This window comes from Nansenia antarctica (assembly GCF_963989245.1).
Source record: "Nansenia antarctica genome assembly, chromosome: 7".
In the NCBI taxonomy this organism is placed as follows: Eukaryota; Metazoa; Chordata; class Actinopteri; order Argentiniformes; family Microstomatidae; genus Nansenia; species Nansenia antarctica.
The window spans coordinates 9,086,652-9,108,593 of NC_137677.1; the positions used below are offsets into that span (position 1 = coordinate 9,086,652).

Consider the following 21,942-nt stretch of genomic DNA (forward strand, 5'->3'; position numbering starts at 1 on the left):
TCTATCTATCTATCTATCTATCTATCTATCTATCTATCTATCTATCTATCTATCTATCTATCTATCTATCTATCTATGGAACATAGATGGTGATACCGTTGTTCATTCCGTTCCGTGCATTGACAATGAGCCCCGTCCTCCGATTTCTGCCTCCGCCAGCCTCCCCTGGCCTCTACTGTGCATGTCCAGACAGAGCTCCTCAGAGCAGAGAACCAAGCAGCGTTGACCCCTGCTGTAGGCCTGGGTACGATAAGGTATCTGTATCGATGTCAAAATAGACCGATATAATATCTGTCTGCCTGGGGTCGCCTCCAGCCTGATGTTCATCTGAACAACACCTGTTACAGCTGGTTTCTCCACAGAGAGATGGATAGATGTTACAGCTGGTCTCTTCACAGAGAGATGGATAGATGTTACAGCTGGTTTCTTCACAGAGAGATGGATAGATGTTACAGCTGGTCTCTTCACAGAGAGATGGATAGATGTTACAGCTGGTCTCTTCACAGAGAGATGGATAGATGTTACAGCTGGCTTCTTCACAGAGAGATGGATAGATGTTACAGCTGGCTTCTTCACAGAGAGATGGATAGATGTTACAGCTGGTCTCTTCACAGAGAGATGGATAGATGTTACAGCTGGTCTCTTCACAGAGAGATGGATAGATGTTACAGCCGGTTTCTCCACAGAGAGATGGATAGATGTTACAGCTGGTCTCTTCACAGAGAGATGGATAGATGTTACAGCGGGGTTCTTCACAGAGAGATGGATAGATGTTACAGCTGGCTTCTTCACAGAGAGATGGATAGATGTTACAGCTGGCTTCTTCACAGAGAGATGGATAGATGTTACAGCTGGTTCCTTCACAGAGAGATGGATAGATGTTACAGCTGGCTTCTTCACAGAGAGATGGATAGATGTTACAGCGGGGTTCTTCACAGAGAGATGGATAGATGTTACAGCCGGTTTCTCCACAGAGAGATGGATAGATGTTACAGCTGGTCTCTTCACAGAGAGATGGATAGATGTTACAGCGGGGTTCTTCACAGAGAGATGGATAGATGTTACAGCCGGTTTCTCCACAGAGAGATGGATAGATGTTACAGTTGGTTTCTTCACAGAGAGATGGATAGATGTTACAGCCGGTTTCTTCACAGAGAGATGGATAGATGTTACAGCTGGCTTCTTCACAGAGAGATGGATAGATGTTACAGCTGGTTCCTTCACAGAGAGATGGATAGATGTTACAGCTGGTCTCTTCACAGAGAGATGGATAGATGTTACAGCTGGCTTCTTCACAGAGAGATGGATAGATGATAGATGTTACAGCTGGTCTCTCCACAGAGAGATGGATAGATGTTACAGCTGGCTTCTTCACAGAGAGATGGATAGATGTTACAGCCGGTTTCTCCACAGAGAGATGGATAGATGTTACAGCTGGTCTCTCCACAGAGAGATGGATAGATGTTACAGCTGGCTTCTTCACAGAGAGATGGATAGATGTTACAGCCGGTTTCTCCACAGAGAGATGGATAGATGTTACAGCCGGTTTCTCCACAGAGAGATGGATAGATATGTGACACGCTCTGGTGAAAAGGTCCACGCGGCAGCAATTCTCAAGTCGCGCAAATGACCAAAAAGCTTCTCTTTTTTTAATAATGTGTTTTCCGTTTTTTTCCGCCTAATATGAAAGTCGAAGTGTTGAAGAGCCCAGTTAATAACAAACAACAATTTATTTTAGGAGCACTTAATACTTATAATGTATGAATTGGAGTCACAGTTTACTCACCTTTTTATCAGGCTAAATAGAGTATTACCCAATTCTACCCACCGTTTGTATTAGGCTAAATAGAGTATTATACAAGTTTACCCATCTTTACTACTAGGTCAATGTTATGTGCATTAGTGTGTAGGGGTTACCCACCTAGGGTGTTATTGTACGACATCCCTGGGTGTATATAGTCTGTCTGCCTGTTTGTCTGCCTGTCTGTCTGTCTGTCTGCCTGCCTGTCTGCCTGTCTGTCTGCCTGTCTGTCTGTCTGTCTGCCTGTCTGTCTGTCTGTCTGTCTGTCTGTCTGTCTGTCTGTGGCCATCGTCTCACAGGCTGCCTGGTGTCATAAGGAGAAACTAGCCCCTGTCATCTCTCATTGTAAGTCGCTCTGGATGAAAAGCGTCTGCTAAACGGTTAAAAGCGCGCCGTCATGTTCTGATGTCCTGTGCGTCCTGCAGGAGTTTGTGATGGTGTTGATGTTCTGTGTGTCCTGCAGGAGTTTGTGATGGGGATCAAAGAGATGCCCCGCCTGGCCCGCTTCATCCCCAAGATCATGCTGGCCATCACTGTGACGGCGTGTGACGAGGTGTACCGCAAGATCGCCTGCTGGCTCAACGACATGGGTGAGGCCGTAGAGTAGAGACCCTCCCTCGTTCATTTGTAGGAGAGACAGAAAGGCTGGGTTAAAACACACCTTTTTAGCCTGGCTTTTATCTAGTGTTTACCTCAACTTGCAACTTTCTTTTACTCCTATTTCTTATCTCCTAATTTCTTGTTTTATTCCTGGTTTTATTGTGTTTTAGATCATATTTTTAAATCTATTTCTTATCTCCCACTTTCTTACTTGTTTTATTGTGTATTGTTTTTATGGTCAGCACTTGGAGTTGCATTCAATGTTTGACTTAATATGACACTGAAATACATTTTGATTGATTGATTGATTGATTGATTGATTGATTGATTAAGAGAGTGTTTGGCTAGCTTTAGAGCTGGATGCCGTAGGTACTATAAGTGTGTATAATCAGTGGGGACGATGGTGAGGCTAACACGGCTCGTTGCGTTGTCTTACCCGCAGAAAACTACAGACTCCAGAGTGCCTATGAGAAAAATCTCATCATCAAAATGGTTCTTGTAAGTGAAAATCCATCGAGTCGATTTTTCCATTTCATGTGGACAACGGATTCACACAAGTAACGACATGAATAATAGATTCAAACCCATTTAATTCCGGTGGGTTTTCCGATACTTAAATTCCTTTCCCTTCTCTTTTCTTTGCAGTTTCAGTTTGTAAATTCTTATCTCAGCCTTTTCTACATTGGATTCTACCTCAAAGACATGGAACGCCTGAAAGAGGTAGGGAACGCCCAGACCCCCCCACCCAGTATTGCCAGATTGGGCGTATTCCCGCCCAATTGGGCTACTTATGATCACACTGTTGCGGCTTTTAGACTGTGGTTAGGCTGGAAAACAATCCCATCTGGCAACACTGCCTCCACCTCTCCCTCTCTCGCTCACTCTTTCATTTTGTTTCATTCTAAAAACCCTCTTCACCTCTGCAGTCATTCACCATCCCTCTCTCCCATGACCCCTCTCCCCTCACATGGTGTTGTTCTCTCTCCGTTCTGTCCGTCCATCCCTCCGTTCGTCACTCTCTATCTCTCCCTCTCCCCCCCCTTCTCTCTCTCTCTCTCTCTCTCTCTCTCTGGGTGTGTTAAAGCTGTTGCTGGTGTTCTCAGTGGCCCAGAGCTTTCTGAGGCAGCTGAAGGAGAACCTGCTGCCCTACCTCTTCTTCAAGTTCCAGGTCCTCTTCGTCGCTCTGCCCAAGGTCTACAAGGCCACCTACTGGTCCAAAGTACGCCCCTCTGTTAGGGTTAGGGTTCAGGGGTGAGAGGTGAAACCCAGACCCCACTCCCCACTCGTGCATAAACGGTGTCAGTCACGTGTCATATGTGTTTTTTCCGTTTTAGTTGTGATGTAGATAGTAGCATTAACGTGCATATTCGTTGGCACTCGTTTGCCGGCTTTGAAAATGTTTAGTTTGTGTTTTTTGCTGCATATTCATTCACCTGCTAAATGTTCAAAAGGTAGTTGGGATTAGACGTCAATAACTGGTGGATCGTATAGTATAGTTTATAGTCTTTGGCTTGGCCTAATTCGATTGTTTACCTGTCCCATGATGTACTGACCCAATCGCATACCTGCATGAATGCTGTGTCTGTTTCAAAACGTTCCACATTTGGTTAATTGCTTGTTTCACTTGTGATACTGTTTGATGATGAAGCATTTTTCATGTCTTTTAAGTAGTGTTATATTTCACATCCGCTGTTGGCATCCGAACAGTTGTCGGTTGGAGTCTGTGCTGTCTCTCTCTCTCTCTCTCTCTCTCTCTCTCTCTCTCTCTCTCTCTCTCTCTCTCTCTCTCTCTCTCTCTCTCTCTTCTCTCTCTCTCTCTATCCGTCATGCTCTCCGTCACTCTCTCTCTCCTTCTGTCCATCACCGTGACCCTTCCCTGCTCTCCTGGTGTGTGTGTCTTGACATATTTCATGATTGCTCCACGGTGGAAGCACTCACCTGCAGCTATACACGGCACATACATCACACTGACTGCACTGGAATTACATGTGTCTGATCTTACTTTGTGTGGCTGTCCGACCTAGGAACAAGCACGCTCGAAACTCGGCGCATCAGAAACCTGTCCTATGTGTAATAATTACTCCACACAGTGCATATTATTTCTGTATTGTCTTCCTCTACACTCGTATGTGTATTGTTGTGCGAAGTGAAAGAATATTATACACATGTGTGCCCCTGAAATAATGCTCTGCGTGGGGCTTGATTGTAAACTAATTTACCGTACAAATGACTGCCGCAAATGTGCTACGGCTAGTTTGTGCTTCGTCATGGTTGGCAGGGAGACGCCACCATCTGTCTGTCTGTGTGCCCCGGAGGGGGTTGTTCCATCAACGTCTCTAAAGGAAAATCTGGGCTTATTTTGACAAGTTTCGCGAGATTTGTCAAAAATAAGCCTGGCTTTTCCTTTAGTGACGTTGATGGAATACCCCCCCTGGTCTCACCTCTGAGACCGTAGCACCGTGTCCTGCCAGCGTTCCTGTCTAGTGTTTTTTTTTCACGGTTGTGATTTTCGCACAATTGACTGAGCTGTCACACTGTGTATAGAGTGAACCCGCAGTGTTTGAATAAGAGAGAACTGATCAGCTTGTGGTTTTCAGTCCAGGTTGTTGCACCATCGTTTTGATGACCTCTCCGATTGTTCATAACCCTAAAATTCCACCACTTCTGTATCTGATCGTGTACAGTACAAATCATCGGCGTACGCCTACTCGAACAATCCAACGAGTCATGTGTTATCGAAGCGCCCTGTACTGATTGGTTGGAGGTCCTATCCCTCTGCTCTGAGTGACCCTGTCCCTCTCCTCCTCCTCCTCCTCCTCCCCGTCAGATGCTGGCCACTCTGCTCATCATCCGCCAGTTCCTCCAGAACATAAAGGAGGTTCTGCAGCCTTACCTGTACGAGCGTCACAAGCTGGGAGAGCTCACGCTGCGCGGCGTCTGGGACCTGCTGGTGTCGGCGCTGCTCAAATACGGACGGCTGGCGGCAGGAAAGGCCCAGGCTTCTCCCACCGACCAGGCCATGCCGGGCCCGGGCCTGAGGGGGACCAGACCCGGGGTGGGCCTGCCAGAGGGCCGCAGGTAAGGCTAGCTCCACGCCACACACCACAGTGTGTCAGTGACCATCGTTAGCCTCTTGGGCAGATTGGCTTAGTATCAGTCCTATTAGGTATTATGTGTGATGTGTGGATATGTGTGGATCCACATGAATTTTATGATGAATGTACTGCCTTCAAGTAGTATTTGAAATCCTTTCAAACGTATCTGTGTTTGATTGTGTTTGCCTGATGCAATAGAGAATAGAATAGAGCCAAATAGGCTAACCCCGCCTATCCAGAAATCCAGGCAGGCCCATCCAAATGAAAAAAAAAGGATTTGTAATAGTTTATTTGTGTTATTTAAAGGTAGCTTTTTTCTGGGCTAGTCCCACTCTCATATTTTTCCTTTTTATTGGATAGGGATAGTGACAGAGAGACAGGAAAGTAAGGAGGAGAGGGTATGTCAGCAGGGCATGGGCCGGATTCTGACCCATGCCGACATGGGCATAATATGTGCACTGTAGGCTGTGGTGCTAGACCACCGGACCACCCCAGGCCACTGTGACAGCCATCTGACCCCAGGGGTCTGCCTGCCTCTGCTCCTCTCTGCCCCCCACCCCTACCCCCCCCCCACCGTCCAGGGAGAAGAAGTGTCTCAACGGGGGGTGCGGCGTGCCGGACGAGGACGACGGGGAGAGGGACGAGGGCGACAGCGGCAGGTTCAGCGAGGGGGAGAACGAGGAGGAGAGCCTCCTCGACTGCGGCCTGAAGCTCCGGAAGGTCAGCTTCATCGAGAAGAGGGACAGGAAGTCCGCCGGCGGCGCCCCCCAGATGGAGGACAGTTTCCTGGACGAAGGGAGCCCCACCATGGTGGAGAAGGGCATGGACCCGGCCTCCGTGTTTGAAATGTGCGACGACGACGATGACAATGTGGTCCCCGATTCCAAGGAGATAGGAGGAGGTGGAGGAGGAGGGGGGGCAGGGGGCGAGAACATGGCCGCCGCCCCGCTGCCTTCTGGGCCGGAGAGCACCATGTTGCTGCGCCACCGCAGGAGGGGGAGGAGCCTAGAGAGGACGGACTCCAAGGCCAAGAGGGAGTCGTGGATCGACCCTCCGGAGCCCCAGGAGAGCAGCACCCTGACGCAGGCCGACGTAGAGAGCTGCATGCAGACATACGAGGTAGGAGGCCTCTGGGGCTCGGTTGGGTAGAGCGTGGCGCTAACAACGCTTAGGTTGTGGGTTCGATTCCCGCTGGGATCATATATACTGAAAAATGTATGCAGTCACTGCAGTGTGAGTCGCTTTGGATAAAAGTGTCAGCTAAATGGCGTATATTATTATTATATTAGGAGGCTATCATTCAATCTGATGGTTATAATGCAGCAACTCTGCACACACTGACTGTGATGATGCATTCATGTACCGTCGTGTTTTCTGAGAGTCTAAATGGGTTGTATACATTGTAAGACTAATCCTGCAGTCAGTCAATCTTTACAACACGGGCCATGTAGACTAACTGTCAACACACATCAACACTGAAACAGCTTTAAATAGCAGAATAAACAGAATCATCTCTGTCAGTGTCACTACCTGTTGATCAATGAATAGACTATTCCAAACACTATATATTATATTTTCATTCGGCATACGTATCAACACAATCTGAATGATTCTCTAATTCATTCATTTGGTAACCAGAACTACTACTAAGTAACTACTGTTACTACTACCTACTGTTACTACTAACTACAGATAAAGATGTAACGGCTGCATGTTGACAAAAACGTTTTCTTATTACTGTTATTATGTAACACCAATACATTAGAATTCAATGTTACAGTCAATGTTACTAATATAACCCTGGTGAGATGTGATACCCTGCTACTCCCTCCACTCCCCACAACAACTGTCAGCACCACTAAACCATAACAGCTCAGCTGTCAGTGTTCGGGGAGACAGATCTCAGGCCAGACAAAATGACCTCAGGCCAACTGTGCAACTGAAGGTCAAATCGACCCAACAAGCTCTGCATGTAACAGTACCACTCAATTGAATGGGGAAGTGTGTCCAAACGTTTGACTGGTACTGTACATTAGTCAATGATGAAAACGGCTGGTGAACGTACAGTGCCGAGGTCGGACACAGAAGTATAGGGAAGCTCAGTTGGCAGTTTGAGGGTACCGAGTAAAGTGGTAGAGGGGAGAGGCGTACCGTAGTTCCTGGTGGGCTCCGCTCAGGTTCTCACCTGCTTCAAGGATCGTGCAGGCGGGGTTGATAGGGTACGGTATTCCATTCCTTTAGTTTGAACATTCAACACGCAAGATAACAACATCGGACAAGACGAGGGGGTAGGTCACGGTCCCAATCGAGTCACGCTAGCCAAGGAAACATGGCAGGATTAGGGTCACAGCGTCTCACATAAACGGCTTCGCACGTGAACGCCGTCTCTCCGTTCTCCCCTCACAGGTGGGCTCTGAACCTGGGCTCTGTTCAGCTCAAATCAGCTCTCTTGTTCTCTTGTCTCCCAGGACACGTTCCAGGACTACCAGGAGATGTTCGTCCAGTTCGGCTACGTGGTGCTCTTCTCCTCTGCCTTCCCGCTGGCCGCCATGTGCGCCCTCATCAACAACATCATCGAGATCCGCAGCGACGCCTTCAAGCTGTGCACGGGCCTGCAGAGGCCCTTCGGACAGCGGGTGGAGAGCATCGGCCAATGGCAGACGGTCATGGAGGCCATGGGCCTGATCGCCATCATAGTGAACTGTTACCTGATTGGCCAGTGTGGCCAGCTGCAGCGCCTCTTCCCCTGGCTCAGCCCGGAGATGGCCATCATCTCCATCGTCATCCTGGAGGTACCAGTATGAACCAGTATGAACCAGTATGAACCAGTCCAAACCAGTAGGAACCAGTCCAAACCAGTATGAACACTGTCTATAAGCAGTGTCTCTAACACTGTTATATACTGTAGGTCCTGAGAACAGCCTGTTTCCTGGTTGTGTGTGGCTCAGTTAGGAGAGCATGGAGCTAGCAATCTGGGGTTGGGGGTTCAATTCCCATTGGGACCAGTTTGTATAAAAATTGTACTTAAGCACTGTACGGTCACTTTGAAAAAAAGTATCTGCTAAATAGAATAGACATATGCTGTTATACTATCTGGTCAAGTCAAGTCATCTTTATTTATAAAGCACATTTACAAACAACTTCTACATGTATAGATGCCCACATGCATTTATGATCCTTTACACAACAGTGGCTCATAGAAACTGTAACCAAATCAATCTCTTGTCAACACACTGGTAAATTATGATTTCAAATCAATCTCTTGAACTGCTCACTGCTCAACTCTCACACCTGCAGCTTCCATGGCTCTGCCATTTCACTTCATTATAATCCATCTGGGTTCAGTCTCTGCTGTCATCCATCCTTAATGAGCGGTTTGAAAAGTGAACCGGTTATAAGCCGAAAGCAGCCACGTCATTTTTGTTTACCCTCTTTCAGAGCAAGTGTACTTTATTACCTCAGCAACACCTACTATAGTATAATAGTACCTATACAGCTCTTAATTTGAAAGATAGATAGCGGATAGATTGACAGATAGCGAAAGTGTTGAGTAGGAGAGAGAGAGAGAGAGAGAGAGAGAGAGAGAGAGAGAGAGAGAGAGAGAGAGAGAGAGAGAGAGAGAGAGAGAGAGACTTGTTTAGACCTGTCCTCAACTTTTAAATCATTTGTTTAATTAGTTAAATTAGTTAATTAGTTCTAATTTATTTGTATTTATATTTTTTTAAACTGCAATGTCCACACTTCTTTTTCACTTATTAACAACAGATAGTGGAAGTGTTGATTTAAAAAAAAAAGATGTATGACATATTTACAGACATTGAATCTGTAGTGTATGTGGCTGGTATGATGTCAATATGACTATCAAGAGATCATTTTCACACAGCGCGGCACGCGGAAAAAATAGTCAAGAGTCTGAATCTCTAGATGGCGTGCCGCGGTAGCCAGCGTGAGACACGTTTGGGACATGAGCTGTGTGGCCGTGAGCTGTGTGGCTGCTCTAAGCTGTTAACATGGGCGCCGAAATGCTAACAGCAAATGCAGTAGCACACGCTACTGAGGTTGATGTCCGCAGTGTGGTCCAGGCTTTACTTCAACCTCCTGAGGTGAGGATATGATGAGGTGAAAGCTGATCTGAGACTCTGTTCTAGGAAGGATTACAGCCTTGTAGATTACAGCCTTGTAGACCTGTCCCTCAGGAAATCACCCCATTCGGCTATGGTCCTATTAGAGCGTCGTCCAAAATCTACAGCAATATAGAAGGTTTATGATGCGTTACCGAGGTGTTTTGCTGCCAAGCCTTTCTCCGTGGGCGGTCTTCTGGCAGTTTTCTCAGTTCAGGCTGTTTTGTGATCATCATTTAAACCTTTCATAAGAAAATATTTCAACAAGAAAATACTTCAAATACTTCAAAGAAATATTAAAGTTAAATCTGTCGAATCTAAGGGCTGAATAGCTGACCAGGGATCCCAGTGGTTCATATTGCCTCGTGACACAAGCTATCCTCATCTCTCTTTCAGAATTGTGTCGATGTCGGCACTTTATTGCAAATAAATGGGCGAGCGCCCGTTGCAGTAAATATTATTGGAGTGGGTATACGCGGGCGTGTCATTCCTGTGTATTTCTGTTGCTGTCGAAGAGCTCGGTGTTGCTGAGCGATGGTCCTGTAGCCATGGCCAGTCACCGGACACACAGTACCTGTGGTAAATGTCAAACGTTATATGAGCTGTGAAAATGCTCACCCCTCTGTAACCCAATCAGGGACAGTCTCTCTATGAACTCCATGTACAAAATAAACACACTGACTGTAGCGTGGCTATAGCCACAGGTAAAAACACCCACTACAATTCAAGTCTCACAAAACAAAATGACTATGGTAAATTGTTTTATTGAGAGGCAGGAGGCCTCTCTTTCATGTTTTCGTTCTTGGGAGTAGCATACCATGACTGGATTTTCTTTTAATCTTTTCCTACGTTTTCTCTCTTTTTCTCTTTCTCTTGTGCCCTCTCCTCCTGCTCTCTCTCTCTCTCTCTCTCTCTCTCTCTCTCTCTCTCTCTCTCTCTGTCTGCAGCACTTTGCCGTCCTGCTGAAGTACGTCATCCACGTGGCGATCCCAGACATCCCCAACTGGGTGGGAGAAGAGATGGCCAAGCTGGAGTACCAACGCAGGGAGGCCTTCAAGGTAACACAGCGACTCTACAAACACCCATAGTAGCTGTTTGTCATTTACAGGTGAGCCACACTGATAAGGGTGTGGTGATAAGTGTCATGGTGATACAGTAGTAGTCATGGTGATACAGTAGTAGTCATGGTGATACAGTAGTTGGTGTGTGACACGGTGGTTGTCGGTTCTCCCTCCGCTTGCAGAAGCACGAGCGGCAGGCCCAGCAGCACTACCAGCAGCTGCAGAGGAGGAAGAGAGAGGAGGAGGAGAGGCAGAGGCAGGCGGAACACCAGGCCCGGCGGGAGAGGGAGAGGGAGGAGGGCAAGGGGGGGGACTCGTCCGGAGACCACCACCACGACAAGAGCCACGGGGGCAAGTCCCGGTCGGGGGGAGGCGGCGGCGGGGGAGGCGGGTCGGACAAACCCAAGAGGCCCAGCACGCTGCTGGGCAACAACAACGTGATGAAGCTGAAGCAGATCATCCCCCTGCAGAGCAAGTTCTCCTCGGGCACGGCGCGCTCCCCTCAGTCGCCCACGGGGAACGAGCCCAAACTCCCCGGGTTCCTCAGCTTCAAGTTCCTCAAGTCGCCCGAGAACAAGAAGGAGGCGGCCGCCGCCGCCGCCGCAGCCGCCGCGGCGACCAACGCCACGGCGACGGCGGCCGGCTCCCAGGAACGCTCCCAGTCGCCCAGCAAGTCCTTCAACCCGGGGAAACTCTTTAACTTTGGGAAGTCGGGGGAGGGGAGCTCCTGCGCGAACGGGGCGCAGCTGCCCAGACCCGGGGAGGGGGACAAACAGGCCACCAAGTCTGACCTGAACGGGGTCCCGGACGAGATCCCCTCGCCCGGGGGGGGGGACGGGGGCGGGGAGAACGGACACTCGACAGACTCTGACCCCTCCGGCCCTAAAGCCTAAAGTCTAGTCCTGCAGAGAGAGAAACGACACGCCTCCTGTCAGAACGTAACAACAACATATATCTAATACAAAGGAAACTAAAGTGAGGTGTTTTAACTGTGAAGCCTCTCTCCCCCCTCCGTGCTGGTCTGGGGTCATGTTGAAGGGACTGATGACGTGTTTGGGTCTGCTTCGTGCTGAAAGACTTCCAGGCTATTATGACGAAGACATAATCCTCCCTAACTTGCCCCCCCACCCCCACATGAACACACACACACACGCACGCACGCGCACACATGCAAGCACACACACACACACTCATGCACGCACACGCACATACACCTGCGGACACACACACACACACACACACACAGACACATACAAACAAGAACACACACTAAATCCCCCCTTGTCTGCAATACATATAGAAATGCATGAGCTGCGTTTCTGATACTTTTCAAGCCTTTTCCAAAAAGGGAAGAGCTGTAATTTCTTGATTTACTCTAGTCTGAGAATTGTAAGCATCTTGGTGGCAGCTGGCCACTGTAACATAACAGCCTGGTTTTGAGGAAGAAAAAATACTTTGCCGTGTGAGAAAGAATCACAGGTTTTACATCAAAATACATAACGAGAGACCTATCTTAGTTACCACAAAATCGGACAGATATGCCTGACTCATTTTTAACTGTGAGGGATTCTAGGCCTTTTGGCTTTTATACTTAAGTGGAAAAAGTTGGGAGTAGCTGAGCAATATCAATTTTTCTCATCACGTTCCAGTCCCGTCTCCCCTGAGGTGCCACATGCCGCTTTATTTTCAAAGCAGAAAAAGACACCAGAGCTCTGTGTGTCCCCTCCCGTCGGCACGGCAACACCGCGCGTGATACAGGATGCTTGACGTCGTAAACGGCAGGATGTTTGACGGATGTTTGGTTAAAGGAAAAGCTGACGCACCTGTTTCGGAGAAAGAGAGACTTAGTAGAGAGAGAGAGAGAGAGAGAGAGAGAGAGAGAGATCAACAGAGAGAGAAAGAGAAAAGAGAGAAAGGGATAAAGCAAGAGAAAGAAAGAAAGGGAAAATGACTATGATATCTTTGACTAACGCCAACTAACTAACGAGGTGTGACGAGACACGTGGAGGTGGACGACCGTGTGGACCGGCTGTGCTCAGAAGGACCTGGGTTACTGTAGCCTACAAATTGCGTGTGCCATTCTCTCTCTCACCCGAGCCTGCAGAGGGGTCTTAGACTGAGGTTGGCGCTCCTCCATATCCATGCATGGCTCAAAACTAGACTCATGAGTTAGAGGTAGAGAGATAACATTTGCACTAAACCCTGAACCGCCGCGCAGCGAGAAAAAAAGAGCTTTCTCTGCAGGCGGAAGGGTCAAAACCAGCTGGCCTCATGACATATGCAAAAGCTGGATTTTTTTAATCACTTATCACAATAAATGCTGTCATATAACCCGTCCCTAGTATCCACGCCCCTGGTCCCACTGTCGTTAAAAAATGGAAGCTTGCTGACTTCATATTTACCCTTATTTATGTTGGTATTCAATTCCTTTGTTTATTTATTTGGGATCTATTTTTGTTATTTAACTTTTGTTTTCTTTTTTCATCTTTGGTTTTACCAAAGCGTCACCGTTCTGTGGACAGGACACATGCAGTGCTGTAGAAGTCCTCAGAGCTGAATGGGAGCATTTACATTTCTATAGAGATCACACATTTCTGTGTTCCTTTTGTAGGCATGTCCAGTAGTCACAGTACTACCGAATGGCCACAGGGTGGCGCCATAGGAAGCGGTACAGTATATCTACAAAGCAAAACGCCAACTGAACGCGTCCATGTCCTGTCCTGGGACCAGATTCATTTTCTGATTGAGGTCATCCATTACATCACGTTTCCCAAAATAGGGGCTCGTAGTCCTCCCTACTAGGTCACGGCTGAAGGATGGTGTGTCTAGAACCAATTGTTTTGTTTACCTCAGAGAATCACCACCACAATATCCAACGGGCAAGTGGGTCACAGCACTGAAACGACGTGTGACGTCACAGAGAGACGCAGCACCGCAGTAGTAGAGACAGACACATTAACTATGCATCTTTTTTCGATCCATCCTCTCTGGCAAAGAGTTTTTTCGCAATAATGAAGTGTGACGTTTGGTGATGATGAGGTTGGAGATCTAACTAGCCCAGCTCTCTGTAGGCCTATGCCTTACTTATATACGACATCACTAGTTTACATCGCCCGTCCGCCATCCATAGCACCGACCATAGCGTCTCTGTCTGACCGCACTTCTCAACGTGGATATCGTCTGGTGGTTTAGAACGAACATCCCACTTGCACCTCTCACAATGTGGGCTGATTCAGCAAACGCTCACAGCTGCATCTCTCTGGTGTTTTTAAAAAAGCCTAAACTCTAATATAGCGGACTGAAGTTCCCTCCTGACATACAGTAAGCTTCCACACACCCTCTCATCCACCTTGTGTCTCTCTGGGCTCTGAATTGGCCTGCTATGGGGATGATGACAACGGTTCCCCTCAAAATGCATTTTGTCATTTTGGGGTCAGAGAACTAACACTGATGAGCTTCTCTCATGTGACGCGGACTGCCTAGCTATAAGTTGATGTCTCATGCTTCATGTTTTAGCAATGCGACTGATATAGGACAGATATGATGTGTGTGTGTGTGTGGGGGGGGTGTAACTTGTTGTGTGTGTAAGTGAGCTGAAAAGGCACTTCAACGCAATAACGGAAGAGAAAGTTGCCGTTTTTTTTCTTGTTCCTGCCATTTCTTCCTCACTTCACTCAACACATAAGGGTCGTTGAAGTGATTCGGTAGTAGGCCTACGAATAATGGAAATTGTTTTTTTGGACAAAAAAGACAAAATTGTGCACTGGAATATCATTACAATGTGAATAATGCCAAATGAGTGGGCCGCAGCTGATGAGATACTGTTTCATTTTTGTCAAATATGTTTCACATCGGTGAATGATAATGAAGCAGGTGCTGATTCAAGCAATGTTGGGGAATATAATAATGCTTCATCATGTACAGTATTGTAGCCTAGGCCGACACCACCCACACCGGCACGCCTGCTGTGGCTCGCTGTCACAGACTAGTTTGGTTGGTTAGTTATCTTGACCCGGTCTCACTGGCTATTGGTTATGGGTGCATCTCAATAGTGACCGATGGTATCCTCTCCTCATAAACCCCCCCCCCCCCCCCCCTCTCTCTTCTTCTGCACTGATCGGAAAAAGTACTGGACAGGTGAAAGCAGATTGCATGTAAGGCTTAAGGCATCCGCTGTATTTGCTTCTGTCTATCCTGTCTTTGCAGTGAAGGAAAGGAGAGACGCGAAAGGAGGTGAAGAGAGAAAGCAACGTTTGTCTATTGAGAGGCACCCGGCCTCTTTGTCATTGAAGGTGATGGTCTTGCTTTGTGTCCTTCGGCCTTACTGGACACGTGTTTAAGTCCGTACAGGTTTTGGGTCGTAGTCATAAACAAGAATAGGTGGGTAAAACCCTAGAGGTAACTGTTACGACTCCTATCAGTATCTCAATGCATCAGTACATCAAACTGTTAACAAGTGGTATGGACAAATCTAAACGTTCTAGAAGTCTTAACGGTTAGGTAGGAATAGGGGCTACGACAAGGTGTGAACTGAATGAATATCTGGCTCATGGTTTTTGAATGAAAAACTGCTGTGTAATTATTTTTTTCATTTTCATTTTTTTGTTGGTGTCTCTGGGTGAGTTGATGCAGCCCCAGAAGCATCAGGGTTATCTGCTGAACTTGATTGGAGGAGATGCCGAGGGGGGAGGGAGTAAATGTAGCGTTGTCATGGCAGTGAAGAGTGGATGTGAGAAAATGAGACGTGCACCTACTGTTACGTAGAAGCCCTTCCCTTAACCTCCTAACTGAAATAAAAACACATGTTCATTAAAGCCTCACTAACTGAAAAAGACATCATGTGCTCTTCCAATGTACCACTGTACAAAAAATGTTTCTTTTCAAGAAAAATATGATACTGGGAAATGGGATTATTTATTTCTTTTAATTTATTTTGTCATATTTTTGTAAGACCTGAAAAATATAGATAATAAAACAATTTAAAATGAAATGTCTCTTAATGTCTATTCATTATTATTCATTATTCAAGGTGAACTGGATGTAATTACCTAAATGGAACTCGTGGACTGTAAATTAACCACGACTAATTATTGAACAGTAAACAAATACACTTTGTGTAAAAGGTGTTATTTTCTGAGTTCTGTTTTGCAAGCAGACATGTCGAAACTGCCTGGATGGAGAAAGCACAATGATGATTGTCCAGGACTTGTTTGGACTATTTTTCACTATTGGGTTACAGTAGGGGGTTACTGTCTCTCTCTTGCAACTGTTTAAGTCACATGACAAGAGGTCACTTTTCAACCACTTTTATTACTGGAGCGAAGCTGAAAAGAAGAAGAAAAAAGAAAAAAAAAGCTTGACCTAAAACACACAATAAGATGGGACAAGGCTTAGGGTGTACACTAGTCTATCGTCTAGCAGAGGCATAACATGGCTTTATGCTTCAAAGACAGGGTGGTAGGTACTGCAGGTTAGGAAGATCACTGACCACCACCACAGTCAACCCACATTGCAGCATCTCCAGTTGAATGGAACGAGGCTTGCCGTGACTTACTTGGGCAGTGTAAACATTAACACAGGTCTGAGCTCAGTCTATCGTGTACGGTACAACGTCAATACAAGCTGAACCTCTGGAACAAGGCAGGATGGCGACTGCACATTGCTGTGCAGGCCATTTGTGCATTCCATGGCTGGTGGTCTGGCATACGTCCACACCCTCAGTCATCCATCCCTTGTCATACATCAACCCCCCCTCCCTCCCCACAACCAAGTCAAAAACATAGACATGCAAGTCAAGATAACAACCATCAGGTATCAGTGCTTCTCTCACCGTTATACAAAGGGCATCTATAATATCCAGGTACATGTATTTTACAAAAGGCAAAAAAGCAATGTCATTTCATCTTTAATATCGATTGGCTAGCACTGGCTATTTACAGTCTTCTCGACGAACTCAACGTTCTCCTCGTAGTTGACATTTACAAACAATTATTTGCTACCTGTGCCATCACTTGGTTGTGCAGGCATGTCGAGATCTTCATCATCATACAAACATATAATGATTCATAGCAGTGTGGAACTTTTACTTATATCAACTGAGTAGACGTCAACAACAACGGACGACAACCCTAAAAACAACTTGGCCTGGCATTCCAAAAATACTTTTTCAGGGATCCCTATCTAGAAAGCTGCAAACATTCAAACAAAGCTAGCAGTTGGGTCACTAGTTATATTAGTCTTCTCAGCCAATAGGGAGCAGTAGGACATGTTTCAGGACCGAAATTTACACAGTAAAACCAGCACACACTTTTGTCACACACACAAATTCTAAACAAAATGGAAGATATGCATATTGAACGCATATGAACACATGTACAAGGGGAGTTTGCACAGGTTTTTCCCCTGTTGTGTAGCAGGCAGTTCACAGTGCATCCTTGGGTCTGTTGAAGCAGACTGTGTGGCGAGATGTCACACCGCCCCCGTGTGGTCAAGGCTAGGCAGTGAAGTTGAGGAGAGTGTACTGTGATTGGCTGGAAGCTCTTTGCAAAACGTAAAAAATAATAATTTTACATTACAAAAAAAAAAAACATTGTCCCCAAATCAGTGCAGGGTCTTTTTGTTTGTTGTCCCAAAACTCTAGACATACAAATCCAGTATGTCAATGTGTACTGTGGTAACTGTAGGTGTATTGTTGGTAATACGTAGTCATGTCTGTCCAGTTGGTCCTCCTGTTTCTACCCAGGTGACCCATGTGCTCTGCCACTCGCTCAAGTGCACACACAGTTATGCACAGACACACACACAGGCGCACACACACACACACACACACACACTCACTCTCTCACGCACAGGCGCACACGCACATACACACACCACACACACACACACACACTTTCTCTTTCTCTCTCTCTCTCATGTGTCCTCGTTCATCTCTTGGCTGTCTGTTCTGGCGATTTTCCGGGGAGGTGCCGGGCTCCCGCCCTCACCTTGCTCCTGCTCCCGCTTCTTTGCTGCGTTCTGTTCAACAGACGAGGGGAGAGACAGTCAGTCACTCACTGAAGCCCCCAACCACCCACCCACACAGTTGTGTCCCTCCCACCCACACAGGGAAAACAATTGCACGGGGTTCACTCGCAAAAGTACGGCAGGCCAACATTTCAACCACTTCATCTCAGGAGGCCATGCTGCCCTTACACCTGAACAGCATCTACTGGTTTAGGGAGAGGAGCCTATATTCCTTCTATCCACTCACCTTTTTGTCCCATTGTTGGTGAAGGTAGCGCAGGAGGATATTAGTTTTCTCTGTCACAATGACTGGGGAGAAAACAGAAATACATTTCAAAATCGCGTGCCTGTAATAATACATGCCGTTTAGCTGACGCTTTTATTCAAAGCGACTTGCACTGCAGTGAGTGCATAGATTTTTCAATACATATGGTCCTAACGGGAACAAAGCTAGCTATTATTGTTATACACTGACCGAATACTTTATTAGGAACACTGTACTAATACTGGGTAGGGCCTCGTTTTGCTCTCAAAACAGCCTCAATTCTTTGTGGCATTGATTCCAACATCCCTTTGAGATTCTGGTCCACGACGACATGATTGCGTCACACAATTCTTCTTCTGTGTTCTATTTGATTCAGATCCAGTGAATGAGAAGGCCACTGAACACTGAACTCATTGTCATCTTCATGAAACCAGTTTAAGACGACTTTTGCTTTGAGTCATTGTGCATTATCACGCTGGAAGTAGCCATCAGAAGATGGGGACATTGTGGCCATGAAGACATGGTCAGCAACAATACTCAAATAAGCCGTGGCATTCAAGCGATGACCCAAAGTGTGCCAAGAAAACATTCCCCACACCATTACACCACCTGAATGAATGAGAAGGTTTACAGGTGTTTCTACTAAAGCGCTCGGTGAGTGAATATGTATATATTATGTGTGTATACAGTGTTTCCCCTAGGTTTGCTGCCTTGGGGGGGTGGCATGGACCGTGGCATGGACCCCCCCCCCCCCCCAGGGGGTAAGACCCTGCCTCATACCAGCGTCATGTCCAGATAGGCTCCTGCCCTATGGGCCATTAGGCTCCAGAACCATCGGTTCTCAAGGCTACTTACTTATGTGGTCTTGACTCCCTGTCCACTTTCTCACCTGGTTCTTGCTGTCTCTCTCTCTGGTGTGCCGACACTATCCTGCTCTCTCTCCTTCTCTCCCTCCCTATCCTCCTCTTTCCCTTTTGCTGTCAACCAAAAGGTAAACAAAACAGCCAGAGTATTTATAATCTAATAAAAGGCATAAATTGATCCATATCAATTTATAACATAATTATAATTGAATATTGGATTGCTGTGGGCAATCCAGTCAGATAATGTCATTTTGACTTTACTCTCTCATCTGAAAAAAATGTGTATGTCCAACTATAAAAAACGGACATTTCCAATGCTTCAATCAACTGTCCATGTACTGTAAATATGCCATTATGGTATTACCATGAAGCCCAACTCTAGCAGAATAAGAAAGATTGTATATCTACTTTAAGTAAAATAATAAAGTGCCTCCAGTTAGCTCTTTAGCTGGCAAGTGTGCAAGGAGACTAGCTCATCTCATCACCTCTGAGCTAGCTAGCTTGCTAGTTCTTTGACACTATTTACACTATGGAACTATAATCAGACACTAGTCACAATAATAACGACCAACTTTAACCAACTTTCTCTGTCAGAACACTCAGCAATTATATTTGCTAACGTTTCAACTTGCTTATTTTCAATCTGCAGACATCACAGCCGGCAAAAACTCTCGCGTCTCGCGCACACTTGCGCAAAATGTTGTATTATTCTCCAGCGCTGGCACAGCGTGAAGTGTGGAGATAGGTCTGGCTATGCGAGACTACGGCGGACTAACGTTACCAACGAGCCTAGATGGGCTTGCCACTCGGCAGATTCGGGTTGGGTGCGTTTAAAAAACGCGGATATTTTAGCCTGCTTGTCAGATGTTTGGTGTCTCCGTCAGTAATAATTCCTCTTTCTTGGGGGGGCGGGGGGTTCCGTTGGGAGGGAGGCCCGCCCCCCCAAGGCAATGGTAGGGGAAACACTGGTATAGGTGCTTTGTTTCCCAAGACAAATAACCTCATGATCATCAATGAACAGTGAAGACGTTGCAGAAAGTTCTTACTCTGCTCTGAGGGGTAGTCACGTGTGGGGAGGTACACAGAAGGTCTTCGGTTCTGTAAGAAAGGGGGGTTCAAAGTAGGTTCAGACATTGGACAACTGACGCCAAGAAGACAAAAACTGTTATTCTGATTCGCCAAAGTCAATGAATAAATACTCACCGACGCTTTACACACAGAGTCTGCATGGAACCTGCTGAAGTTGCTCTTGTTATAAACAGGAAGCCCTTTTAAGAAATCCGCCTGCGGGAGAAGAGGACGATGACTGTCTCAGATATGTGTCTTTTCATAGCCACTGAGGCTGGTATAGTGGTGGTCTAGTGGATAGTGAGTTGGACTCTGGTGATCAGAAGGCCATGAGTTCAAATCCCAAATCTGGGAACACCACTAGTGTGCCCTTGAGTAAGGCACTTGGCCCTAAATTACTCCAGTGATAATGTCCACGTAATCTCTAATTGTAAATCGTTTTGGATTTTAAAAAAGTCGTATCTGCTACATGGTTCAAATGTATGGTACATCTGTAGAAATAGACTTGTGAGAGGTGAGGTAGACTACTAAAGTAAGCCTGTTACAGGTCATGAAGCTCAGCGCACACAACCTGAAAGTGAAACAACCTCTGCTGCGGATCATCTAGCATAGCATAGAGTACAGCACAGTGTTTTATTTGTATAGTATATTATAGTGGATAGTGTATATAGTGGATAGGCTATAATAGCCTTTATTTATGTAAACCAGCTCTTTTCCCTTGTTTTTAGTATTTTTTTCCTAGCACCAGGGGAGCCCCCCCTCCCAAATGTCGTTGTATGGTACCTGTACTATATCAATGACAATAAAGACCATTCATTCATTCATTCATTCATTCATTCATTCATTCATTCATTCATTCATCCGTCATCTGGCCTAATTCTGAGGTTTGACAACCATTCGTTATATGGCGTTGGTCCTCCTGACTGTCTCTAAACGCTTACATGTAAGCCAAATCAATCAATCAATCAATTAGACAGTATGTCATCTCTAGGAGGTTTTTAAACTGACACATGTCAAAGACGCCTCCGTTTGTCAACGTTATGTTTCCCATTGACTAGACAAAGCCAAGTTAAAGAAGGACACCTGTACTGTAGTGTGGCGCGCCCCTCGCTGCACGTATCATAGGGGGGTTCCCTGTCTGTCATGGCCCAAAGTGGAAGCCCCCCAGGCAGGCATGACAGCTAAGCAGGACTAGCTTCTACCTGCTGGCAACATTGGCCAGTTTACTAAAGTAACAGGCTCGTATGAAGCTAGCTGACTTGAGTCCAGGGAGGGGGGTATTCCATCAACGTCGCTAAAGGAAAATGTAGGCTTATTTCGATAAATCTCGCGAGACTTCTTGAAAGAATCCAGGTTTATTTTTGATTAAATCTCGCGAGACATGTCAAAAATAAGCCTAGATTTTTCCTTTAGCAACGTTGATGGAATACCCCCCTGGTCAGCTAGCTGCTCAGCTTGGCCATCAGGTTTTTTTTGACAACAAAAATGTTTCACGTTACCTTATCCATGACAGTTCCCAGGCAGTAGTGTTCCACGATGAAACTCTGCTGAACTAGACCCAACTGAGCTGAATGGACAGCTAGTGTGACCAGCTAACTGAACTAGCCGCCTCAGCTAGCTGCCTTGTTGCTCGATATTGCCAGTTTAGGCTGGTAGGGTTTAGCTGTCAAGCTGCTCTGTCCAACGACCCTCCACGTTTACTACCTTAACAGGTCACTGTCATATTAATTCCGTCTCTAACCATCTCAATTCTCAAAGAAATTCGCTGAAAGCACTGCTGGTGGGGGTAGCCACACACACCACGAAATACTGCAGCCTACGCTAAGCTAGTGGTTTAGCGAGAGGCTAGCCTAGCCCCACCCCCTAGGGGCAGCCTAGGGTGGCTATTGGCTATTGACCACTCCCATTTACCGCACGAGACCACAGCTCATTGGTTTAAAAAGTTGCCTGTCATTTCTGACATGGACATTGATAGGTCAAAGCCAGTCCACCTGTGTTTTCAGTGCGGACAGTCTGTTTACCTGGCTGGGACTTCACAACAGTCGACCTGTCACGATGACCCT

General features: G+C 46.5%; 2 protein-coding genes across 2 annotated transcripts in view; one reads left to right on the forward strand and one right to left on the reverse strand.

Moving 5' to 3' along the window:
- ano8b (anoctamin 8b) overlaps positions 1-11,571 on the forward strand; it is a gene marked incomplete at both ends in the record, with an annotated part of 37,598 nt that extends 26,027 nt beyond the window's left edge. Inside the window, 9 exons of the mRNA XM_080536514.1 lie at positions 2,265-2,391; positions 2,844-2,899; positions 3,047-3,121; positions 3,486-3,620; positions 5,229-5,479; positions 6,078-6,615; positions 7,965-8,288; positions 10,565-10,675; positions 10,861-11,571. Of these exons, the coding sequence (XP_080392640.1) occupies positions 2,265-2,391; positions 2,844-2,899; positions 3,047-3,121; positions 3,486-3,620; positions 5,229-5,479; positions 6,078-6,615; positions 7,965-8,288; positions 10,565-10,675; positions 10,861-11,571 (2,328 nt within the window). The remainder of the gene's footprint in view (positions 1-2,264; positions 2,392-2,843; positions 2,900-3,046; positions 3,122-3,485; positions 3,621-5,228; positions 5,480-6,077; positions 6,616-7,964; positions 8,289-10,564; positions 10,676-10,860) is intronic.
- Positions 11,572-16,475: 4,904 nt separating this feature from the next.
- On the reverse strand, positions 16,476-21,641 carry dda1 (DET1 and DDB1 associated 1). The gene is made up of 5 exons (XM_080537173.1): positions 21,379-21,641; positions 20,015-20,095; positions 19,858-19,909; positions 17,931-17,992; positions 16,476-17,695 (listed from the first exon to the last, which is right to left on the reverse strand). The coding sequence occupies exons 1-5, from the start codon at positions 21,385-21,387 to the stop codon at positions 17,591-17,593; spliced, it is 309 nt and encodes a 102-aa protein (XP_080393299.1). The 5' UTR covers positions 21,388-21,641; the 3' UTR covers positions 16,476-17,590.
- Positions 21,642-21,942: the final 301 nt, after the last annotated feature.